We start from the raw sequence: 25,057 nt of genomic DNA, 5'->3' as shown, positions 1-25,057 counted from the left end.
GCTGAAGCAGTATTAATTACTATAAGATACTATAGCTTTCTTTTAAAATTATTTTTGTTCTGCTATAGAGTTCTCTTCATACAGAAAGAAGTGAGATATAATAGAATGACTGTTGGACTTGGAATTAGAAGGCCTGGGTTGAAAGCTCTTCAAAATAAGAGCATCCTGTTACTTTATAGCATTATTAGGAACAAGAAGTTAATGCAAATGAATGTTTGTAGCATACTATTGGGGGCCTAATAGTTGTGAAATTTATTCTTTCCTCCTTTCTGTTCTCCTTCCTTCTCTCTCTTTACTCTGAGTGTTTTCCTCTTAAAAATTAGAAAGAATATTCACACCTTTTTAAAGTAGTTTGACTAGTTCATAGTAGGTAGGAATCTTCTTATTATGGAAACAATTCCTTCATAGAAAGCTTTAAATAGGGTTCACATTTGAACCCCAAACCTATATTTAATTGCCTAATATCTCTGTTTGAATGCTCCATAGGCATCTAATCTTAACATGTGAAAAATAACCTCATCATAACAATATCTCCAAGCCTACCAAATTCTCTTCTCTTCCTGTAATCTCTGTCATCATGAATGGCACCATTCCCTGCCTAATTGTTCAAACCCCAAACTGGTGTTTTCCTTGATTTCTCTCTCATTACTTGTCCTCCACACCCAATTTATTGAGTGACAACAGTTCTTGTTCTTCTTATGGTACCATCTTTTCTTATCCAGACGCCAGCCTCCTAACTGGCTTCCTCTCTTGTCTTTCCACCTTAAAATCCATTCTCCATACTGCAACCGCAATGCTCTTTCCATGCTTCCAGTAAGATCATGTTTACTCTGTCCACTGTGATTGCTTTCAAGGTGAAACCAAAGTTCTACAGTATGCCAAACAAGGATCTTACTGTTAGAACCCTGTCCTCTCCAGCCTGATCTTCTGTCACTACAATCCCCTCCCTCCTTCCTCCCAGTACTTGGCTAAGGTTAGACTGAACTTTCCCAAATTTAATAAGCTCTCGTTCCTTTACATACTTTTCTACAAGCTCTTCTCTCATCCTGGTACACTTCCATATACCCTCTTCCTTTGTCTTACTCAGGCTGTCCATCCTTCAGGTATGAGGTTATTCAGAACTCCAGGAAGTCTTCCCTGGACAGAAAGACAGGGGTAGATGACCTTCAGGTGTATATGCACAGCATTCTGTACCTACCCTATTGTGGTGCAGATTCTACTATATTGACAGTCCTTTCCTTCTTGAATGTTTCTATGTATTTAACTATAAGAAAACTAAGATATTCATTTGCAGGAAAAATTTCAGTTCAATACAAAGGACTATGTTATGTAAGAGAGAGATTTATTTATTCAACTTGGATTTGAGCATAATGGACAATCTTTATCACCGTCAAATCCACAACTTAGATTTGACAATAATGGATATTAATCTAATGTCTGTCACCTTCATTAAACTATATATTTTTCTACTGCACTCTTAGTTCACTGGTTTGTTTAAGGTATCTCTTCCCAAACAAAAGTTTTTAAACTTCATACAAAAAATATGTCTACTTTTATACTCATAATATATGCACAGTTACACTATATATCACAGCTCTGATACAACCACCTTAATTGGAGAAATAGTTATTTGTTACTTGTGTTTCTACAAAGCCCTCCTAACTAGATCCTTGATTCATCCATTGCCTCATACAGTCTATTCCCAACACAGCAACGAAGATCATCTTTTTAAAACACAGCTCATTGTGTTTTAAATTTCTATATTCCATTTCACTCAGAGAAAATTACCAAGTTTCACAATGGCCAAGAATCAACAGGATGTTGCCCCTTGTTACATCTCTGTCCTTATCTTCATCTCTCTCCCTCCCTGCTGTCTTAAGTACAACCACTGTGGTTTTTTTTTCAAACACGCCAAAAGTATCACCTTAGGGATTTGCATTTGGCCGTTACTCCTGCCTAAAAAGATATTTTCCAAGGTAACTACTTTAAATGTTGCTTTCTCAATCAAATAGGAACAATTTATGATTCATCTTTATATCCTTAACATACAACACATTTCTTGACCTAGAGTTTGTCCTCTCTTTGGATTGCTTCTTCTTCTTAGATGCCATGTAGCTGGGGTGGGGCTGCTATGAGACTGGTTCTTAAAAGGCAAGTTTAATTTGGTTGAATCCAAAATATTCCATTTGAATGGCTTAAAGACTTAAACATAAGACATGGTACCATCAAACTCCTAGAAGAGAACACAGGGAAAACATTGTCTGACTTAAATCATAGCAATGTTTTCTTAGGTCAGTCTCCCAAGGCAATAGAAATAAAAACAAAAATAAACAAATGGGACCTAGTCAAACTTACAAGCTTTTGCACATCAAAAGAGACCATAAATAAAATGAAAAGACAATCTATGGAATGGGAGAAAATATTTGCAAACAATGCGACCAACAAGGACTTAATTTCCAAAAGATACAAACAGCTAATACAACTCAACAACAAGAAAAAACCCCCAAACAACCCAATCAAAAAATGGGCAGAAGAACTAAATAGACATTTCTCCAAAGAAGACATACAGATGGCTAACAGGCACATGAAAAGTATGAGGTATCATTTCACTGTACTTGGCAATGAATGGCCATGATTTAAAAAGAGAGGATATGGGGATATATGTATAAAAACAGCTGATTCTCTTTGTTGCACAGCAGAAACTGGCACAACAGTGTAAAGCAATTATACTCCAATTAAGAGCTTTAAAAAACAAGCATACAAATAACAAATGCTGGAGAGGGTATGGAGAAAAGGGAACCCTCCTACATCGTTGGTGGGAATGTAAGTTGGCACAGCCACCATAGAAAACAGTATGGAAGTTCCTTTAAAAACTTAAAATAGAGTTACCACATGATCTAGCAATTCCACTCCTGGGCATATATCCAGACAAAACTAAAATTCAAAAAGATATACATATCTCTATATTCATAGCAGCACTCTTCACAATAGCCAAGATATGGAAACAATCTAAACGTCCATCAACAGATGTTTAGATAAAGGAGATCTGGTACATATATACAATGGAATACTACTCAGCCATAAAAAAGAATGAAATAATGTCATTTGCAGCAACATGGATGGAACTAGAGATTATCATACCAAGTGAAATGTCATACAGAGAAAGACAAATACCTATGATATCACTTAATTGTGGAATCTAAAATATGACACAAATGAACTTATCCACATAACAGAAATAGACCCACAGACATAGAGAACAGACTTGTGGTTGGCAAGGGGGAAGAGTGGTGGAGGAGGGATGGAGTGGAGTTTGGGATTAGCAGATGCAAACTATTATACATACAATGGATAAACAACAAGGTCCTGCTATACAGCACAGGGAAACATATTCAATATCCTATTATAAACCATAGTGGAAAAGAATATTTAAACAGAATCACTCATATATATAATAACTGAATCACTTTTCTGTACAACAGAAATTAACACATTGTAAATCAACTACATTTCAATAAAAAATAAATAAAATATTCCATTTGAAGAGTTTTCTAAGACCTACTATTCAAATAATGTGTTTGTATTTTTAAATGAGAGAAAATTTATGGTAATAAATTTGGTTGGATTCATAAATGAACACAACATATCTGCTGAACGATTCACCTCTAAAGGGACCTGGCACTCTAATGTTTCCTAACATGAGACTACTGCAGAAGGAAGGGAAATACAGAAGACAAGTGTGGTCAATTTTCTTTTTCATTCCCAATTCAATTGCTTCTTCATTTTGATGAAGTCACATGTAACCTTGTGTAGCTCAGGAAGTTAATTTTTTAAAGATAGATTCTAATATGGATACAGATCTGGCCTTAGGGATGTCAATTAAAATATTATCAACAGTTCTAAGTCAGAATGAGTGAGGTGAAATTAAGTAATGACCTAGAAATATGTGAAGTTCCGATTATTGATTAAAAGCAGTCATAAGTATACTTGACTGTGTTTAAGTAAAACTCAAAATTCAAAGGCCATGTTTTTACCTTTGCATTGCATAGCTTTTAAGGTTTTTACCAATGCTTACATAGTTACCAGTGCTTACATACTAATCAGATAAAATAACATTCTGATTTTAAGGCGAGCACTTCTGTTTTAAATCTGATAAACCTCAATACTTACTTAAACATTCCAAATAATTTTAACTGGCAAAGAAAAATAATCTGAGAGGAATAAATCATTAAGCCACTATATTAAACTTCAAGTAAGCAGACATCACACACCAGACCCCTGTGACTCACTATGACCACTTGTCAGCAGCATACTTTTGTAGCTCAGCCATTAATTATTCAAATAATCTTAGTTGAGCAGCCATGATGTACTAGAAACTGAGGATATAACAGTTAACAAAGTAATGTTATACCCCTAAAGATCTTATATTTCAGTAAGGGATGGAGATATTTGCTGGGTAGAGAAGCCCAGGACAATCTTCAACTGGGAACTGGGGCTCTTCATTCAAATACCCATTTATCGAAGCTCATTTGACTTAAATAAAAACTGGCTATGCAAAAAGGACCATCTACATCATTCTTCTAGATTCCACATACATGCATTAATATACGATATTTTTCTCTTTCTAACTTACTTCGCTCTGTATGACAATGTCTAGGTCCATCCATGTCTCTTCAAATGACACAATTTCATTCCTTTTTATGGTTAATTCACTTTGCTGTACAGCAGAAACTGGCACAACAGTGTAAAGCAAGTATATTCCAATAAAAAAGAAAGAACTAGGCCAGAACTCCAAAAAACAAGTTAACTGATTTTAGCCTTGTCTTAAATAAAGTTCTTCGTGAGATGATGAGTTTGATGAGCTTGTTATATATATTTTAACAGACATTAAAATAAACACATTAGTATTAAAAAAAACTGGCTAAAACACTCAGATTATAATACAGTAGTATGAGTTTAGACACCAATTCTATGTTTGAAATGTAAGCTTGTCAGTGAGATAGGTAGATAGATAGATAGATAGATGATAGATAGATAGATAGATAGATAGATAGATAGATAGATATAGAGATATAAAACCTGTAGCTAGTTAATTAATCAGGGCAGCTACTGTCCACAAGAGTCAGGACTATGTTCTGTGGCTCCATGAGAGAAAAAGTAGAATCCCTTCAGGGCAGCTAAGGCAACAAGACTTGCACCTGCTGAGACTTGCTCATAGTAGTGGGTTTCCTGCCTGTCCAGACAAGAAAGGAACAGCTTGGTGGAAGCTTCAGCATGCTAAATCAGCTCCATCCACTATACTCAGTGAGGATGTATCTATTCTACTTAGACTGGTGAGAAGTTGTAATATTCCATTTACCTCTCCACTGCCTTGAAGAAAGGAGATGGTATTGCAACATATGTGGGTTTTTTTTTATGCATAGGTTTGGATGTGTTCTCTCTGCAAAAGCCCACTTGTTTTGAGGGGAAAATGTGCTTCTAGTGGTATTATATTTAGATTGACAAACACCTGTAAAAAATATTTATAATACAATGTGATACATGCTACAGTGGCAGTAAATACCAATAGGATGAAAGCCAAGGAAGGGACCTCACCTCATCTCAGGGAATCAGATCGTGCTTCCATATAGGACCAGTAGGTAATAGGGTAGGAAAAGGAAAAAGATAGTGGGTCCAAGCAGGGTAAGAAGTATGGCTGAAAGGTTAAAATTGTACCTACAACAAAACAAATGGTCTCAGGTGTGACAGATGACATGTCACTCTGTACTGTTCGATCCACAGTTTCTTTTCTGGCACACGTTACGATTTCTATAATGAGCTCCAATTCCAAACTAAGATTTCAATAAGCACGAAACATCACTTCACTGATGCTAGTTTCCATAAATTGAGCTTTCCTTAGAGAAAAAGGAGGGGTTTAGAAATGTAGGGACAATTAAAAGCCCCCACCCCCTTTTTACTTGAATGGTAGGGTACTAGAAAGTCTTTAGCCTGAGGAATGCAAGAACAAATTTTAAAACTTCACTGAATTTCTCCCTCACAGAATTTACTAGTTCAGGATTTCATCCAAAACTTCAAGTCAGAGTTCTATGAAAGTAATAATCTTTTCACATCTCCTAATCCCAGGGTGGGGGTGAATGGGTCACTTGCCCTTGGCCCTTCCTGGTTTTAGTCTTTTATGGTTCTTATTGTTCTTTTATACTTATCATGCTTGGCAATAATTTTCAAAATTCTTTTCATCATTTTTAAATATTAAATTATTGTTCAGTCCATAAGTTCCCAATATGGTGACCTATTTATAGAAAGAATAAGGCCATGATAATCACACTATGAGTATATTCATGGAAAGACCAAAGACCAACTACTTATTCAATTTCCAAGTAACTAAGTACAGATGATTTCCACCTTCAGATTCAAGTCTATCCTGATCTCCGGAAACAATGCTTCCAGACAGATGAGATATATAATGCTGTAACCCAATATCCAGGTACTCAACACAAAGTTACTGCTGAATCACCTCTGAACTTGAAATACAGCTATGATGCCTGATTGTGTTTCAGTCATTATGCTTTATAAGATTTCTGGTGATTGAAGCAGTCTTTTTTTTGTGATTAAATGTATTTTTCTGTATTCTCAACTTATCACATAGTTGTCAAAACTAATGACTGAAGAAATTCTTTAAAGAACCACTTTGTGAAAAAAGTAGATAGGATCCAGAAAAAGAAATTATACAAGTATAATATGGAAAGAGAACCACGCCCTCTTTAGAATACCATTACCTTAAGCACAGTGATATCTAACATGCTTTGAATCTATAGAATAGGATTGCACGTCAACTTCTCTCTCCACACAGACTGGTGGGAATTCTTAATTGGGCTGGTAAAGAGAAGTCTCTCTTCCCTGGACTGGCCTGGAGAACTCTGTATGTGTTATCCTGTCTCTGCTGGGTTCTTCTGTGTGAGGCATTCTGTACTAGGAAGGCTGCTCCACATGTAACACTTGGGCCTTTCTTCTCAGTCTTTGCTTGTGGATTAGGTTAATGTTCGGTAGAGCTCTAATCAAAGTTTTGTAACCTTAATTTATCATCAAATTTAACATAAATACCCATATGAAATTGTATAAAATATACCCTTCACATATATTTTATGCAATGAACAGCGTATAACCAACATGCATATCTATAAATAGAACACTGCCAGCAGCCCAGAGCCTTCTGGGTGTCCTATTCTTCCATTCTCCATCTGGTCTCTATTACGATCACTTTCTGGCTTTGTTTATACCTTCATCATCTACATAGGGCCTCACTGTCAGCTGCATCCAGCCTACAGAAGGTCAAAGTAAATGTAGAAAGGGCATACCTTGACCCTGGAATGGTGTTGACTGTGTATAGGGCACAGTTACACACCATATCTCACCGCAAGAGAGACAGAGAAACACATGTTCTAGAAGAAGAGGTGAACAGCTAGCAGTCTCTGCCACACCAGGCTAATCATATTGGTTCCTATCAAAGTGAAGATTAAATAAGATGTTGAAAGTAAAAATATAGTGCTGAGCTGAACCTGGGGAAGCACCTATATTAATAATGAATATTATATGCTACCTTTCTGTGTTTCCATTTATTGCATAGGCCTGTATCAAATAAGAATATATTCACACATTCTAAACTGGCCAATAAAGATGTTAAATATGAAATAGAAAAGACATTTCTTGGCCATTTATCTTATTTGAGTATGTTGCTCTTATTTGTGTTCAGAGGTATTTTTATTCACTAAAAACAAACAAACAAACAAACAAAAAAAACATTGTTCATGGTTACTGATTTTTAAAAAGTATAGTAAATTTTGTATAAAACCTTAAAAAAACAACCCTGGCAGATTTAAAATCAAAACACTCAAGACTCAGCGGTACAACTTATTAATTGTGATTTGGAACAAGCCATGAACATCCCTCAGAATCAGTTTCATCATCTATGAGGCAGGAACTGGGATCCCCTTCCCTATTTACCTCAAAGTTCTCCACTGAAAACACATACACTGACAGATGCAACAGTGCAGAGGAAGCTGCAACACCTCTTCTAAAAGCAAACTGTAACCCCCCTGCACATTATCTTTATTAACATTTGAAGTGGATTAATTCAGGTTGATGTCAGAGAGACTTTAAACAGCCAAGGTGACCTCATCAGCCAACCACTCACTGAGGGAAATGGAAATCCCAGCCTCAGAATGTGAAACTTCCCCCCACAGAGAGTAATTTTAACATTCAAAGGTACATATTTTGTGCAATAAAGCCCTGCATATAAACCACCTACTTCATCTGATGCTAAAATGATTATACAGTGAAATGTCATAAAGGTGGAGAAAACACCAACTATGCCAGACTTAGGGAAAAATACCATGTCCGTCCCCACATAGACATTTGCTGACATAATCAATTTTCAGGAATAATTGTAACCATGTAAGACCTATTTTGTAATTTATCCCCATATGGGATGTAATTTTACTATACTGGATATAAAAAATCTAACTTTATATCTGTCTCTGACATTATCTTAAGTGCCAGGCACTTAGCAGTTACAAAATTTGTCGTATTGTGTTTTATTTTGTTTTTACATACATAAATGAATGGTTGAAGCAATGATTATTATTTCTTCCTGGATTCAGCAAGTGTTTCTAGCTCAGCCCGTGGTCTCAGGAGATGGAACCAGGAACCTGGAATGTGCTTGCAAAGATGAAAAGTGGGTTGCACGCCATGCAGTGGATGTTAGGTAGTGATTTCAGAAAATACAAGATTTGGAGGCACTCTGTGTGTGTGTGTGTGTGTGTGTGTGTGTGTGTGTGTGTGTGTGTGTTTGTAGGGAGGCTGTGTAAAGGAGTGGAGGATGGAGTTAATAAAGTTAGGAAATTTTCTTTCTGGTTTAACTGAGAGGATAATTTTCTGTTATTGCCCAGAAAGTCCAGGTTTTCACATTGAATTGGAAAAGTCCCCTTCCTATTACACTGACACAGGAGAAACTCATTGCTTGCCTGTTTTACTCTCAGCTGTACAACTTCAATAAAATTATTCTTTCTCTTATAACATCTTTAGTGCATAAAACAAAAAACCAAAACATTATAAAGGATAACTCTGTGTTATACATGTAAAACACCCTAACTTTATTCCCCTCCTTTTAGTGAGGTCCAAACAGACATGTGCAGATTGAGTTGTTAACAAGAAATTATAAGCTGCTTCTTTTAAAACTTTAGCAAACATACCATTTACAAGTGGTATTTAAACTTTTGATTTTTTTCCAAAGTAATTTGAAAGAATAAAAACTAATTTGAAAGGAAGTTTATTTTTTCTAAAAATGAAACAAATTTAGTTTGTATTTTGAGGCTTCTCAAATGAAAGATTTTTGACCAGCTTTAACACATTTTTGGCACCTCAAACAGTGATAAAATACATAATGGAATAGATGCACCTCTGCAATGCCTACAAAGGTTCCTAGATAGTGTAATTATTATTTACTTATTTAGATATACTTATCTCTCAATAAGAAAAACAATTTTATAAAAAGGGACAGTAAGTACATTGAAAAAAAAAAAAAACCAGAAACACCAACCTAGGTCAACTATTTTATACAAATAGAACTTAACTGAAAATCATACATGTTGATACTGAGATCTAGGATGTGATATGAGTGGTCATTTAAAACCATAAGTCAAGGATTTAGCAAGGAGTTAAAACCATAAGTCGAGGTGGAAACCCAAAAAAGCAAACATATGAGTGTTGCTAAATTCACAATATCTAATTCTTGACTAGAGATTAGAAAACAAGTAAAACAAAAAATATTAAAGTTATCTTAAAAGATGTTGAAATTGTCTATTACTAAGGCTTGAATATTTTAAAGTAACCATTCCCCAATTTTCTCAAAAGAAAAATAATCGAACATCCTAAAAAGACATCGTCACAATTTGATTTATTTACCATATATTTCATTCAACTTATCACTGTTCTGACAGCATTTTGAGGACTTTATACCTTGGAATCCTTAAGGAAGTAGCATATTGAAGCCAACAAAAGTAGGAGTGACTTAGTTGTGCCCAGGTTACACCAAAGGGATGGAGGCTGGTAGGTTTCACTTTTTTAAACATCAAAAAACTTAAGTTTTTATCCTAGTCAGAGAAATCCTATAATCTCCATAGTATTTCTAGGGCCTTCCAGAAAGGAGAGGAAAATTGTAAAAGTGGGATTTTATTATGCATTTCTTTCCAGATTCCTTCTTCCTGATTTGAGCCTTAATTACTACTCACCATTTTATCTCCTGAAAAAAAAATGTCCTCTCTCTAACTTCTTCCTCAAATGTAACCACAGCTTTTCCACCTGTATTTCCCCAAATACTACTAACATATGGTCATTGTGCAGCATAAGTTTATGAAAGCTTTATGGACTATATATTTACTGTACTAGATGTAACAGGACAAAAATTCATGTTAAAATGCAGTTCCTAAGCCTCATGAACACTATCCACAGGAGACCTCTTATTTATTGGCCATGTGTCTCGTTGAGTCTTGGCCTAATGACATGAATCTGTGCTTCTCTCTCCCCCATGCTTTATTCTAAGAATTACAAACATTTGTAAACATTCCAAAATTGTTTTTTTTTTAATTTTGTGGAAGAACTGAGATTTCTATTTGAGCCAATCATCTCCCTAGAATACTAATCCAAAAGGATTCCTCTTTCCCAAGAACAATAACAACAACCAAAATAAAACAAACAGAAAACAAAGAAACAAAAAACCAGAAAACTGTATTCCTAAACAAAAACAACCAAGAAAGAGGAATTCGTGTATCACCCTGGAACAAAGTACGTTCAGCTTTCAAACTAGGATATTTTCTTCTGTGCCATGTATACTGAAACAAAAATATTATGATGAAGTAGAAACAAAGTGTATTAATGTTAGTGGATATGAAATCAGAAAGCCAAATTTAGTCTAGACTTTTGCATTAAAACAATACACAACTGCAAATAAAGCAATAACTACTCTTGGCTTTATTATTCCATACAGGCAATAAATATATCTTGACAATCTGTTATATTCAGGACTGGGTATGCAAAGGTAAGAAAACCCTTTGCAAAAGGAAGCATAATGTGCAGCGTTTACAGATACAAAGTGAAATATACTTAACAGTCATTATGGAACCTTCCATCTCAGGCATTAAAAGAGAAATAAATATTCTTGCTCAGTGAAGGATGAAAAGATGGGAAGAGCAAACATCGTTTGATTCATAGTTCCAATGGCAAGTTGCAGATAAGATGTCCCCAATGACACTATGTCACCCCAATGTTCCCAAATTTCATCATCTATAGAGCAGTCTTCTATTTCCAGAGGGGAAAATAGTTCAAATGATAAAGAAAAAACTCAGAGATAATACTATTCTCCTTACTAGTAAGAATAAGTGGGAAAAGGTGAGGAAAGCAAAATGTGCAAATAGTGAGGAAAGACAGAAACCCTACTCTACAAAAACTGAAAATAAATTGAGAGAAGACTCAAACTTCCTTCAACATGGTGAGAAAAAATAAGATAAGAAGATTGTTAATAAAATTATTATAATTAACCATAGAATCCTCCTGCTCTGTGACTAACTACACAGAGAGAAAAAGTTTGTAATCAAATCTGTCTCCTACTCTAGAGTTTTTCTCAGGGCAATTTTCACATCTTTATTTCTCAAACTGTAGATTAAGGGGTTCATCATAGAAACCACATTGGTATAAAAGAGAGAAGAGATTTTTCTCTCATCCATAGAACCAGCAGAAGATGGTTTGAGATACATAAATATACATGATCCAAAGAACAGAGAAACAGCAATTATGTGGGAACTGCAGGTGCTGAAGGCTTTGGACCTGCCCTGCGTGGAGCGGATGTGGAGGATGGTGGTGAGGATGAGACCATAAGAGACAAAGATGGTGAGACTGGGCACAGTGATGTTGATGCCTCCCACAATGAAAAGTTCAAGCTCATTGATGTAGGTACTTGTGCAGGAGAGCTGGAACAGAGGGTGAATATCACAGAAATAATGATTGATGATGTTTGCATCACAGAAGGTCAGTCTCAGCATGCATCCAGTGTGAGCCATGGCACCAGAAAATGCCATCAAGTATGAACCAAGCATAAGGCTGGAACACACTCTAGGGCACATGGCAATGTTGTAAAGAAGTGGGTTACAGATGGCCACATAGCGATCATAGGACATTGATGTCAGCACATAGATTTCAGAAATATAAAAAAAAACAGAAAAAGTAGAGCTGAGCCATGCACCCCATATAAGAAATAATATTCTTCTTTGATATGAAGTTAATCAGCATTTTGGGTGTAAACACAGAAGAATAACAGAGGTCTGTGAAGGACAAGTTAAAGAGGAAAAAGTACATGGGGGTGTGTAGATGTGAATTTTGCACAATTAGGACTAACAAGCCCAAATTTCCCATTACAGTGACCATATACATTCCTAGAAACAGGAAGAACAGGGGGAGTTGGAGATCTGGTTGGTCTGTTAATCCCAAAAGAATGAATTTGGTTACAAAAGAGCCATTTCCAGGAGCCATTATTCTCCAAGGGAATCTGTGGACACATGACAAAAGGGTTATATTAGACAACAATCAGTTCTTCCCATAATATCTCACCCTACAAGGGAGGGTAAACACTGGGAATGCCCGAAACTAGACCCTACCTAGATCCAGGGAATCTGCCTTTACTATCATTATGATACAGAGTTACATGGACTTTTACTTTATTAGAGCTTTTATAAGCTAAATATAACAAAGACATCACAAACTTAGCCTACAGAGGGAAGACCATATGCAAAGATAACTCTGGAAAAATCAAAGGAGAAGAAAGGTAGATCAGGACAGAATTGCATTACTTTCATCTCAATATTTCTTCATTCACTTGAACATTTCCTTCATCAGTAAAACTGGAGGTAGTGACCCTCGCAACCTGGTGCTGGCCTCTAATGCAGATTAGACTTGACATGGTATGTACCAAGAACACCATTTCTAGTCCAAAATGAAGATACCATCTATGGGAGGTTAAGTCTCCCCCCCGTCACTTGTGAGTAAAAGCCATAAAGGTAGAAGAGTGAGAGGTCCACCTAACTAGAGAAACTTCCTGACTTATGTATCCTTTGAGCCCCCTAATGACTCTGAACATTCTCTGACCTCCCCCCATTGCCCCCAAACAGATTTTTCCACCAGCTTCATTTGAGTCTCAGAACTACACAAAATGTGAACCAATGCCCATAGTTTGGTACCTAGACATTCATCTCAAAACAAGGAATACATTACTGTAAACTGAATCCAGAAACTTACCCTCCTTAGTTCAGAAAACCTCAGGGCTGGCTCCCTTATACTTGGTCTTTACCCTGTTTGTACTGGAAAGGAAATGTCAGGTTCTTGAGGCTTGATTCCTTTGATTCTAAAGGAGACAGCCTAGACATTAATAGACATATTCCCTGGAAATCCTTCTGAACTACTATAATTTCTGACAATTATTTTTAGTCCCTTCAAGAGGCAGAGAAAAATAAAGCCCTATTATTACCACATGTGCTACTTGATTAGACACAGAAGACTTAATGTGAGTGTAATGATGTAATGCACTTGGTTAAAAACAGGCTAGAAGCTTGCTCAGTCTCTTCCCCAGGGACTAGATTATATGTATAAAAGATAATAAGGAAATTATATATTCAGGATCATGATGTGTCTTTAGTTCCTTAGCGACTCACTCTTTTACTCACTTTCACTTTACTCTAGGGATTGTACATCCCTCAGTGGAGATCCAAAGTAAATTCCCATCTCCTCATTATCTTCACCTATGAAAGGAAAGTTACTACATTCTCAATCTCTAAATGGACATATTTCCACAAGAGTCCTACTTACATATTTCCTCATTTCTTTATCTGAAATTTTTCAAATGTTGTGGTAGTTCATTTCAGCTGTTTTCTCTTTGAGTTATGTCTGAAATAATTTTCAATGTTTTATATCCCTTCTGTAGTTTATACTTTTAAACACCTACTGGAAATTATTACCTGACTCTCCTGCTGGGTCATTTTCTGTAACATTTCAGTAACTAAGGTTATCAATTTTTTCCCATCACAGAAAAAGTAGGAGCTATGGAGTTAGAGTGTTGTGAATCTTAATTTCCTACTTACACACTTACAAACTATGACACTTTGGGCTAGTTTCTTAATCTCTCCATTCAAATTTGTAATATAGGGATGGTAAATATAGCATCTCTTTCATTGGGCTGCTGTTAATTAAATGAAAAACCCTAAGTAAAATGGTTGGGACAGTGCCTGGCATATGGTAAAAGGTCAATAAATGTCAGATGTCATTATGTTCTCATAAATTCCAGTAGATTCTCCATCATAACACTCATCAGACTTTTTAATTCCCCTAAATCCCTGTGTTCCTCTATAAACTGTAAATTATATAAGGACAAATATTTATTCTATCTTGTTTACTACTTGGCTACTGTATCTAAGAGCAATGCAGAGTACATAGAAGAACTCAATAAATATTTCTGAAAATCATGTTTTTTTTTGCCTGAGAACCTTCAGAATATATTCAACATCTCTCTTATGCTAAGCCATAGCATCTACAAAGACTTCCATCCATGTTCCTCAGCCACCACACAACTTCTGAATTTTTATGTTAAAATCCAACTATTGTAATGTTGAACTATAGTCGCTTCTATTATTCTAGCATTTCCCCACATAATCCCTCTTATTTAGCCATGCACATATCCTGTAGAGCAAAGTCTGAAAGTAAAGCTCTGTCCCTCCCTAGTTCAAGAACTTTCAATGGTTCTCCATTTTCCACTTGAAAACTGAAGCTTTGTAGTAAAAATATAATTCTCAAAACTATGATTAAGTCTTGGTTGAAACCAGAGAAGAAACTGAATCAGAATTATCTTTGGTAAGAATCCATGAAAGTACCATTTTGATTGATAGAAGAATTTTATACACATTGTAAAAATTTTAACCTTCTCAAAAACCTAAAAAAGAAAATTGGAGAATGTTTACTTTTCTGAGACCATGCAACTGCACTTGGGTAGTCCAATCCATTTTAGAAATATATATGTGTTTGTATGTGAAAAATAAACATATATAAAGTCTGTATTTATATACACACACACAGCTTATATTTAGTGGAAGCAGGGAGGAAAGAATATAATTTTATAATAAAAGAGGGCTCTCTTATTAGAAGCATAAAACTCTCAAAAAAAGTCTTCAAACTGCTCCAAAAAAGGAGTGCCTTCACACATAAAACATATATATTAGAGAGTCCAAAAATAAACCTTTACATTTATGTTCACTTGATTTTCAGCAGGGATGCCAAGTCTATGTTGTAAAAAGAATAGTCTTTTCAACAAAACATATTTTACTTTGGCATGGACAATTGTTTCTGAGATATGAATCATAAAGGACAAATGAAAAAGAAAAAAAGAACACATGGGAAGATGGTGGAGAAGATGTGGAGATCACCTTCCTCCCCACAAATACATCAAAAATACATCAAGAATACATCAACATGTGGAAAAGCTCCTACAGAACACCATCCGTACGCTGGCAGGGGACCTCAGACTTCCAAAAAGGTAAGAAAACCCCCACATAACAGGGTAGCACAAAACAAAAAAGGGGAAAAGAAGAGACAAAGGCATCTCACAGAGATGTGAACCTCTGGGAGGGAGCTGTGAAGGGGAAAAAGCTTCCATACACTAGGAAGCCCCCTCACTAGTGGGGACAAACAAGGGGAGCTTTGGAGCCCCCAGAGGAGAGAGCAACAACAGGTACATGGAGAGCAGAGCGGAAAGATTCTCACCGGAGCATCTGTGCCAAGCACTCCCCCAGCCTGAGATGCTAGTCTACTCACCCACAGCAGTGGGTAGGGTCTGGGCACCGAGGCCTGGGCTTCAGAGAAAAGACACCAAGGGGAGAACTGGGGTTGGCTGCATGAAAACAGCCTGGGGAGATATTGCACCACAGCTAGCTGGGAGGGAATCTGGGGAAAAGCCTGGGCCTGACAGAGAGGTAGGAGACCTTTGTTTTGGGGTGCTTGAGTGGAGTTTCCTGGTCTGCGAGCTCACAGGCTGCAAAGCAGTGCCTGTGTGAGCACCGCTACCAACCATGACTGCTAAATCAGAACATAGAGCCTGCAGCTGTGGCCACCAAGGGTCCGATGTGCAAGGCAGGTCATTGGCCACACACGCCCAGCAGCAGGTGCAGCCCACCACTGCCAAGGGTCCTGAGTTCAGGACCAACTTCCATGGGAGAATGCACAGCACATATCAGGCTCATGCCGCCCTCCAACCTCCACTGCTGTAAGCACTCCCACAAATTTCAATTAGATTGCCATATCCCTCCCTACCACCTGCCTGAGTTTGCAAGTGAGCCCCAATCACCCTCTTTTGTCCCATCTTGCCTGGGCAGGGAACCAACTCCTGAGAGCAGCCCACACACAGAGACGGGAAAAAAGCCAAAACTGATCCTTAGGGACTGTAGGACCAAAAAAGAGAAAGGGAAACAGCCACAGGAGGAGCAGATTTAATACCTACAATCAGCTTGATAGACCATGCATCTGTGGATTACTTGAATAGATGAGTGTTTCTACAATAGAGGCTGTAGACTTATGGGGCAACTATGGACTGTGGGGTCAAATACGCTCAGGACTAAGACCAGATCACAGTCTGAGCTCTCCACAGTCCTCACAGCAGGTGCAGAGACCTACTTAGAACTATTGGAGGACTTTCTGGTTTGTTTGACTTGTTTCTGGTTTTATGCATTTGTTAATCTTTACTGTATATATTTGTATGTGGGTTTTTTATTGGCTTGATTACTCTTCTTTGTTCTTTCTCTTTTTCTTTTCTTTTTTTTCCTCTTCTTTACTTCTTTTTTTTTCAGACTGCAAATGTATACATCTCTTTGTGTGATTTTGACTGCTTAGTGTTGCTATTACCACCTGTCTTTGGTTTTGTCTGTTCCCAACTCATTCTACTAGGTTTTGTCTGTTCCCAACTCATTCTACTAGGCCACCATCACCCTGATAACCAAAACCAGACAAGGATGTCACAAAAAAAGAAAATTACAGGCCAATATCACTGATGAACATCAATGCAGAAATTCTCAACAAAACACTAGCAAACAGTATCCAACAGCACAGTAAAAGGATCATACACCATGATCAAGTGGGGTTTATCCCAGGAATGCAAAGATTCTTCACTATATGCAAATCAGTCAATGTGATACACCATATTAACAAATTGAAGGTTTGAAAACCATATGATAATCTCAATAGATGCAAAAAAGCTTTTGACAAAATTCAACACCAATTTATGATAAAAACTCACCAGAAAGTGGGCATAGAGGAACCTACCTTAACATAATAAAGTCCATATATGACAAACCCACAGCCAACATCATCCTCAATGATGAAAAACTGAAAGCATTTCCTCTAAGATCAGGAACAAGGCAAGGGTGCCCACTCTCACCAGTATTATTCAACATAGTTTTGGAAGTTTTAGCCACAGGAATCAGAGAATAAAATGAAATAAAAGAATCCAATTTGGAAAAGAAGAAGTAGAACAGTCACTGTTTGCAGAGGACATGATACTATATATAGAAAAACTAAAGATGTTACCAGAAAACAGTTAATCACAGAATTTGGTAAAGTTTCAGGATATAAAATTAATGCACAGAAATCCCTTGCATTTCTATACACCATCAATGAAAAATCAGAAAGAGAAATTAAGGGAACACCCCAATTTACCATTGCAACAAAAAGAATAAAATACCCAGGCATAAACCTACCTAAGGAGGCAAAGACCTGTATGCAGAAAATTATAAGACACAAATGAAAGAAATCAATTATGACACAAACAGATGGGGAGATATACCATGTTCTTGGGTTGGAAGGATTAACATTGTGAAAATGACTATAGTACGCAAAACAATCTACAGATTCAATGCAATCCCTACCAAATTACCAATTGCATTTTTCACAGAGCTAGAACAAAAAATTATACAATTTATATGGAAACACAAAAGACCCTGAATAGCCAAAGCAATCTTGAGGAGAGAAAATGGAGCTGGAGGAATTAGGCTCCCTGACTTCAGACTATACTACAAAGTTACAGTAATCAAGACAGTATGGTAGTGACACAAAAACAGAAATATACATCAATGGAACAGGATAGAAAACCCACCTTAGATAGAGAGAGATAGAGATAGAGAAAGATAGGCTAGAGATAAACCCATGTACATATGGTCACCTTATCTTTGACAAAGAGGGCAAGAATATACAATGGAGGAAAGACAGCCTCTTCAATAAGTGGTCCTGGGAAAACTGGACAGCCACCTCTAAAACAATGAATTTTGAACATTCCCTAACACCATATAGAAAAATAAACTCAAAATGCATCAATGATCTAAATGTAAGGCCTGACACTATAAAACTCTTAGAGGAAAACATAGGCAGAACACTCTATGACATAAAGGACAGAAAGATATTTTTTGACCCACCTACTAGAGTAAAGGAAATAAAAAAAAAAATTAACAAGTGGGACCTAATGAAATTTAAAAGTTTTTGCACAGCAAATGAAACCATAAATATGACAAAAAGACATCCCTTGGAGTGGGAGGAAATACTTGCCAATGAAGCAACTGACAAAAATTTATCTCCAAAATATATAAGCAGCTCATGCAGCCCAATATCAAAAAAAACAAACAACCCCATCCAAAAATGGACAGGAGACCTAAACAGACACTTCTCCAAAGAAGACATACAGATGGCCAAAAAACACATGAAAAAATGCTCGACATCACTAATAATTAGAGAAATGTTAGTCAAAACCACAATGGGGTATCACCTCACACCCATCAGAATGGCTATCATCAAAAGATCTAGGAACAATAAATGCTGGAGAGGCTGTGGAGAAAAGGGAAACCTCCTGCACTGCTGGTGGGACTGCAAAGTGATACAGCCACTATGGAAAACAGTATGGAGGTTCCTTAAAAAACTAAAAATAGAACTACCATATGACCCAGCAATCACACTGCTGGGTATATACCCAGAGAAAACCATAATTCAAAAAGATACATGCACCACAATGTTCATTGCAGCATTATTTACAATAGCCAGGACATGGAAGCAACCTAAATGCCCATCAACAGATGAATGGATAAAGAAGATGTGGTGCATATAAACAATGGAATATTACTCAGCCATAAAAAGGAATGAAATTGAGTTATTTATAGTGAGGTGAATGGACCTAGAGTCTATCATACAGAGTGAAGTAAGTCAGAAAGAGAAAAAAAAAATACCATATGCTAACCCATATATATGTAATCTAAAAAAGCATGGTTCTGATGAACCCAGTGACAGGACAAGAATAAAGATGGAGATGTAGATAACAGACTTGAGCACAGAGTGAGAGGGGGAAGTAGAAGCTGGGACAAAGTGAAAAAGTAGTATTGACGGTTATACACTACCAAATGTAAAATAGATAGCTAGTGGGAAGCAACTTCCTAACACAGGGAGATCAACTCAGTGATTGCTGATGACCTAGAGGGGTGGGATATGGAGGGCAGGAGGCAGGCTCAAGAGGAAGGCACATGGGGATATATGTATAAATATAGCTTATTTGCTTTATTGTACAGCGGAAGCTGGCACAACAGTGTAGAGCTATTCTACTCCAATAAAGATTGAAAAAAAAAAGAAAAAAGAAAAAAACAGATGAATTGAACATCATCAAATCAGAAACTTTTGAGTTTCCACAAATATCACCAAGAGAATGAATAGGGGATTCACAGAATGAAAGATAAACTTGTAAATGCTATGTATGATAAGTACCTAGTATCCAGAATACATTAAAAATTCTAACACATGTAAGAATATAAGGGACATCTAGGTTTTTTTTTCCAGTTTTAAAAGTATTTGTTTATTCCACTTTTATTTAGATATAATTGGTTACAGCACTGTGTAAGTTTAAGGTGTATAGCATAATGATTTGACTTACATACATCATGAAATGATTAACACAGTAAGTTTAGTGAATATCCATCATCTGATATGGATACAAAAGAAAAGAAAAGAAAAAAACGTATTTTTTCCTTGTGATAAGGACTCTTAGGATTTCCTCTCTTAAGAACTTTCACATATAACACAGAGCAGTGCTATTTAAATTTATCACACTGTATATTACATCTGGTACTTATTTATCTTATACCTGAACGTTTGTATTATTTAACACTCTTCATCCAATTTCCCCTTCCCCGAGACCCCACCTCTGGTAACCAAAAAATCTGATCTGTTTTTCTATACATTTGTTTGTTTGTTTGCTTTTAAAGTATAATTGAGCTACAACGTTATGTTAGTTCCTAATGTGTAACAAAGTAATTTGATAGTTCTATACCTTTCAAAACTAACACCATTATAAGTTTAGTCATCATCTTTCACCATACAAAGATATTATGTTATAATCAACTATATTCCCCTACATTTCACACCTATCATTTGTTTATTTTGTAACTGGAAAGTTGTACCTCTTAATCTCTCTCACCAGTTTCTCTCCTGCCCCCTCTCTGTCTCATATGGCAACAATCTGTTAGTTCTCTGTATCTGTATCTGTAACAGTTTCTGTTTGGTTATGGTTACTCATTTATTTTGTTTTTTAGATTCCACATATAAGTGAAATCAGGTTTTGTTTTTCTCTCTTTGACTTACTTAGCATAATAACCTATAGGTCCATTTATGTTGTCCCAAATGGCAAGATTTCTTTTTTGTTTGTTTGTTTCTATGAATTTGGTTTATTTACTTATTTTATTTTATTTATTTATTTATTTATTTATTTATTTGGGGGGGGTACACCAAGTTCAATCATCTGTTTTTATACACATATCCCCGTATTCCCTCCCTCACTTGATTCCCCCCCCACCCTCCCTCGAGTCCCCCCCACCCTCCCCGTCCCAGTCCTCTAAGGCATCTTCCATCCTCGAGTTGAACACCCTTTGTTATACAACAACTTCCCACTGGCTATCTATTTTACACTTGGTAGTATATATATGTCTGTGCTACTCTCTCGCTTCGTCTCAGCTTCCCCTTCACCCCCCGCCCCCTCCCAAACCTAGAGTTCTCCAGTCCATTCTCTGCACCTGCGTCCTTGTTCTTGTCACTGAGTTCATCAGTACCATTTTTAGATTCCGTATATGTGAGTTAGCATACAATATTTGTCTTTCTCTTTCTGACTTACTTCACTCTGTATGACAGACTCTAGGTCTATCCACCTCATTACATATAGCTCCATCTCATCCCTTTTTATAGCTGAGTAATATTCCATTGCGTATATATGCCACATCTTCTTTATCCATTCATTTGTTGATGGGCATTTAGGTTGCTTCCATATCTTGGCGATTATACACAATGCTGCAATGAACTGCAGGCTACATATATCCTTTTGAGTTAGTGTTTTTCTTTTCTTCAGCTAAATACCCAAGAGGGAAATTGCTGGACTGTATTGTAGTTCTATTTTTAATTTTTGAGGAACCTTCATACAGTTTTCCACTGTGTTTACATTCCCACTAACAGTGCATGAGGGTTCCCTTTTCTCCACATCCTCAACAACAATTTTTTTGTTGTCTTTTTGTTTGACATTTTCTCAGTAGTAATGTATCTCCTTGGGCTTGATTTGCATTTTCCAGAATATTAATGAAGTTGAGCATCTTTTCATGTGTCTAATAGTCATCTGTATGTCTTTGAAAAAATGTCTGTCCAGTTCCTCTGCCCATTTTTAATTGGGTTCTTTGTTTTCTGGATGTTGAGTAATGTGGGTTATTCATATATTTGGAATATTAGCCTGTTTTCAAGTATATTGTTTGCAATATCTTCTCCCATTCAGTAGGTTGCCTTTTCATTTTGTTGAGTTTCCTGTGCTGTGCAATGTCTTTTCAGTTTGATGTAGTCCCTTTTGTTTAATTTTGCTTTTGTTTCCTTTAGCCGAGTAGACATATTCAAAAAAAGATTTCTGATACTGATGTAAAAGATCATCTAACTCTTGAGTGGAGATTAGAAAACAAATAAAATTAGATTAAAATGTTATTAAAGGTATGCTACAAAATGTTGAAATTGCCACTTGATTAATAAGGCTTAAGCATTTTAGAGTAACCATTTTTCCATATTTTCTCAAAAGGAAAGTAATCCAACATCCTATTCTAGAAAACATATCATCACAACACAAATTAGTCATCAAACATTTCTTTCAAATTATCATTTTTCTAACAGTAGTTTGAGAATTTATACCTTAAAAATCCATAAGGAAATAGCATATGGAAACCAACAAAAGCAGGAGTCATTTAGTTGTGCCCAGGTCACACATGCAAGGTTGGAGGTTGGTGGGTTTAACTTTTTTCATTATCAAATAACTTAAGTTTTTATCCTATCCATAGAAGTCCTGTGGTCTCCTTAATATTTCTAGGGTCTTCCAGGAAAAAGAGGAGAATCATAAAAATAGGCTTTTATTTTCATTTTTTTTTCTAAATTCCTTACCCCAATTTGAGTTTTAAACACTAATCACTATTTTATCTTCTGAAAAAGTGTCCTCTAACTTCCTCCTCAAATGTAGCCACAGCTTTTCTACCTTCATTTCATGAAACACTATTATTGTATGGTTATTGTGCATCACAAGTTTATGAAAGCTTTATGGACTATATACTTAACTGCACTATATGGAACAGGTCAAAAATCCATGTTAAAAATTCATTTCCTAAGGCTCAGGACCACTCCCCACAGGGACCTCTTATTTATTGGCCATGTGTCATGTTGAGTCTTGGCCTCATGACAGGATTCTAGGCTCTTTAATCCACCATACCTTGTTCCCTGAGTTACAAACACTGGTGAGTATTCCAAAGTTTTTTTTCTTAATTTTGTGCAAGAAGTAATGTTCTAATTTGAGCCAATAATCTCTGCAGTATAATAGTCCAAAAGGCCCCCTCTTTCCTAACAATAACAATAACAAAACAAAATTTTTGTAAACAAAAAACTAAAAAAGCAATACCCATACTGAGAAAAATTAATGTACCAACCAGAGACAAAGCACAGTCAACTTTCAAATTAGAATATTTTCTCCTATGACATGTCCACTGAAACAAAAATAATGAGATAATGCAGAAGCAAAGCATACTGAGAAAATTACTAGACTTTACATCATAAGATTGAATTTAGTCTAGATGTTTTCATTTAAAAAGATATACAACTGTAAATAAAGCAATAAGAAATCTGAGCTATACTTTCCCATCCAAACAATACATATTAACAATCTGTTATGTGCAGGACTGGCTGTGCAAGAGTAAGGAAATCCTTTGCCAAGGAAGCATAATGTATAGTGATTACAGATGCAAAGTAGGTTATACTTAGAGGTCATTATGGAAACTTCCATCTTAAGTGGTAAAGGAGATACATTCTTGCTCAAGGAAGACTGGAAAGATAGGAAGAGAAAACATTGTCTGATTCATGCTTCCAATGGCAAGTAGCAGATAAGACACCTCCAATGACACTATGTCACCCTAATGTTCCCTGATTTGATCATCTGCAGACCAGTCTTCTATTTCCAGAGGGGGAAAATGTTGAAAATGATAAAGAAAAAAAACCTAAAGATAATAAATTTTTCTTAATACTATTAATAAATGGAAACATGAAGGAAATGAAACTGTGCAAATGGTAAGAAGACTTTCTCTACAAAAAATGGAAATAAATTGAAAGAAGATTATGATTTCCTACCACTTGGTGAAAAAGAAATGACTATCAATAAAATCATTATAATTAAAAACAGAATCTTCCTGCTCTGTGACTAAATGCACAGAGAGATATTGTTTCTAATCAAAACTATCTCCTACTCAGAGTTTTTCTCAGAGCAATTTTCACATCTTTATTTCTCAAACTGTAGATTAAAGGATTCATCATGGCAACCACATTGGTATAAAAGAGAGAAGAGATTTTTCTCTCATCCATAGAACCAGCAGAGGATGGTTTGAGATACATAAATATACATGATCCAAAGAACAGAGAAACAGCAATTATGTGGGAACTGCAGGTGCTGAAGGCTTTGGACCTGCCCTCCTTGGAGGGGATGTGGAGGATGTTGCTGAGGATGAGACCATAAGAGACAAAGATGGTGAGACTGGGCACAGTGATGTTGATGCCCACCACGATGAAAACTACCAGCTCATTGATGTAGGTGCTCGTGCAGGAGAGCTGGAGCAGAGGGTGGACGTCACAGAAGTAATGGTTGATGATGTTGGCATCACAGAAGGTCAGTCTCAGCATGCATCCAGTGTGAGCCATGGCACCAGAAAATGCCATCAAGTATGAAGCAAGCATAAGGCTGGAACACACTCTAGGAGACATGACAATGTTATACAAAAGTGGGATACAGATGGCCACATAGTGATCATAGGCCATTGATGTCAGCACATAGATTTCAGAAATGACAAAAAAACAGAAAAAGTAGAGCTGGGTCATGCACCCCATGTAAGAAATAATATTCTCATTTGATATGAAGTTAATCAGCATTTTGGGTGTAAACACAGAAGAATAGCAGAGGTCCGTAAAGGACAAGTTAAAGAGGAAAAAGTACATGGGAGTGTGTAGATGTGAATTTAGCACAATTAGGATTATCAAGCCCAAATTTCCAATCACAGTGACCACATACATTCCTAGAAACAGGAAGAACAGGGGGAGTTGGAGATCTGGTTGGTCTGTTAATCCCAAAAGAATGAATTTGGTTACAAAAGTGCCATTTCCAGGATGCATTCTTCTCCAAGGGAGTCTGTGGACACAGGAGAAAAGTGTTTCATTAGCAAAAAACTCAGGTGTTCCCACGGTGTCTCATTGTACAAAGAGTATATACAGTGCCGGTGCATGACACTATCACAACATGGTCCCATAGAATCTGCCTTTACCATTATCATGATGCAGAGTGATGTGGACTTGCCCTTTATTAGAACTTCTATAAGCTAAATATAGCAAAGGGCATCAC

General features: G+C 36.4%; 1 protein-coding gene and 1 pseudogene across 1 annotated transcript; both read right to left on the bottom strand.

Annotated features, from left to right (window-relative positions):
* Positions 1–11,657: 11,657 nt before the first annotated feature.
* Positions 11,658–12,579, bottom strand: LOC130860703 (olfactory receptor 8B3-like; annotated as a pseudogene).
* Positions 12,580–23,904: 11,325 nt separating this feature from the next.
* On the bottom strand, positions 23,905–24,840 carry LOC130860699 (olfactory receptor 147-like). Its single transcript, XM_057749266.1, has one exon. The coding sequence runs from the start codon at positions 24,829–24,831 to the stop codon at positions 23,905–23,907; it is 927 nt and encodes a 308-aa protein (XP_057605249.1). The 5' UTR covers positions 24,832–24,840.
* Between the last annotated feature and the right edge of the window lie 217 nt (positions 24,841–25,057).

The sequence above is a fragment of the Hippopotamus amphibius genome, chromosome 9 (genome assembly GCF_030028045.1).
Source record: "Hippopotamus amphibius kiboko isolate mHipAmp2 chromosome 9, mHipAmp2.hap2, whole genome shotgun sequence".
Taxonomy (NCBI): Eukaryota; Metazoa; Chordata; class Mammalia; order Artiodactyla; family Hippopotamidae; genus Hippopotamus; species Hippopotamus amphibius.
This window is presented reverse-complemented; position numbering and strand designations above follow the sequence as displayed.

Coding starts and splice junctions, on each gene's coding strand:
- LOC130860699 (XM_057749266.1), bottom strand. CDS start 24,831: ATGCATCCTGGAAATGGCACTTTTGTAACCAAATTCATTCTTTTGGGA.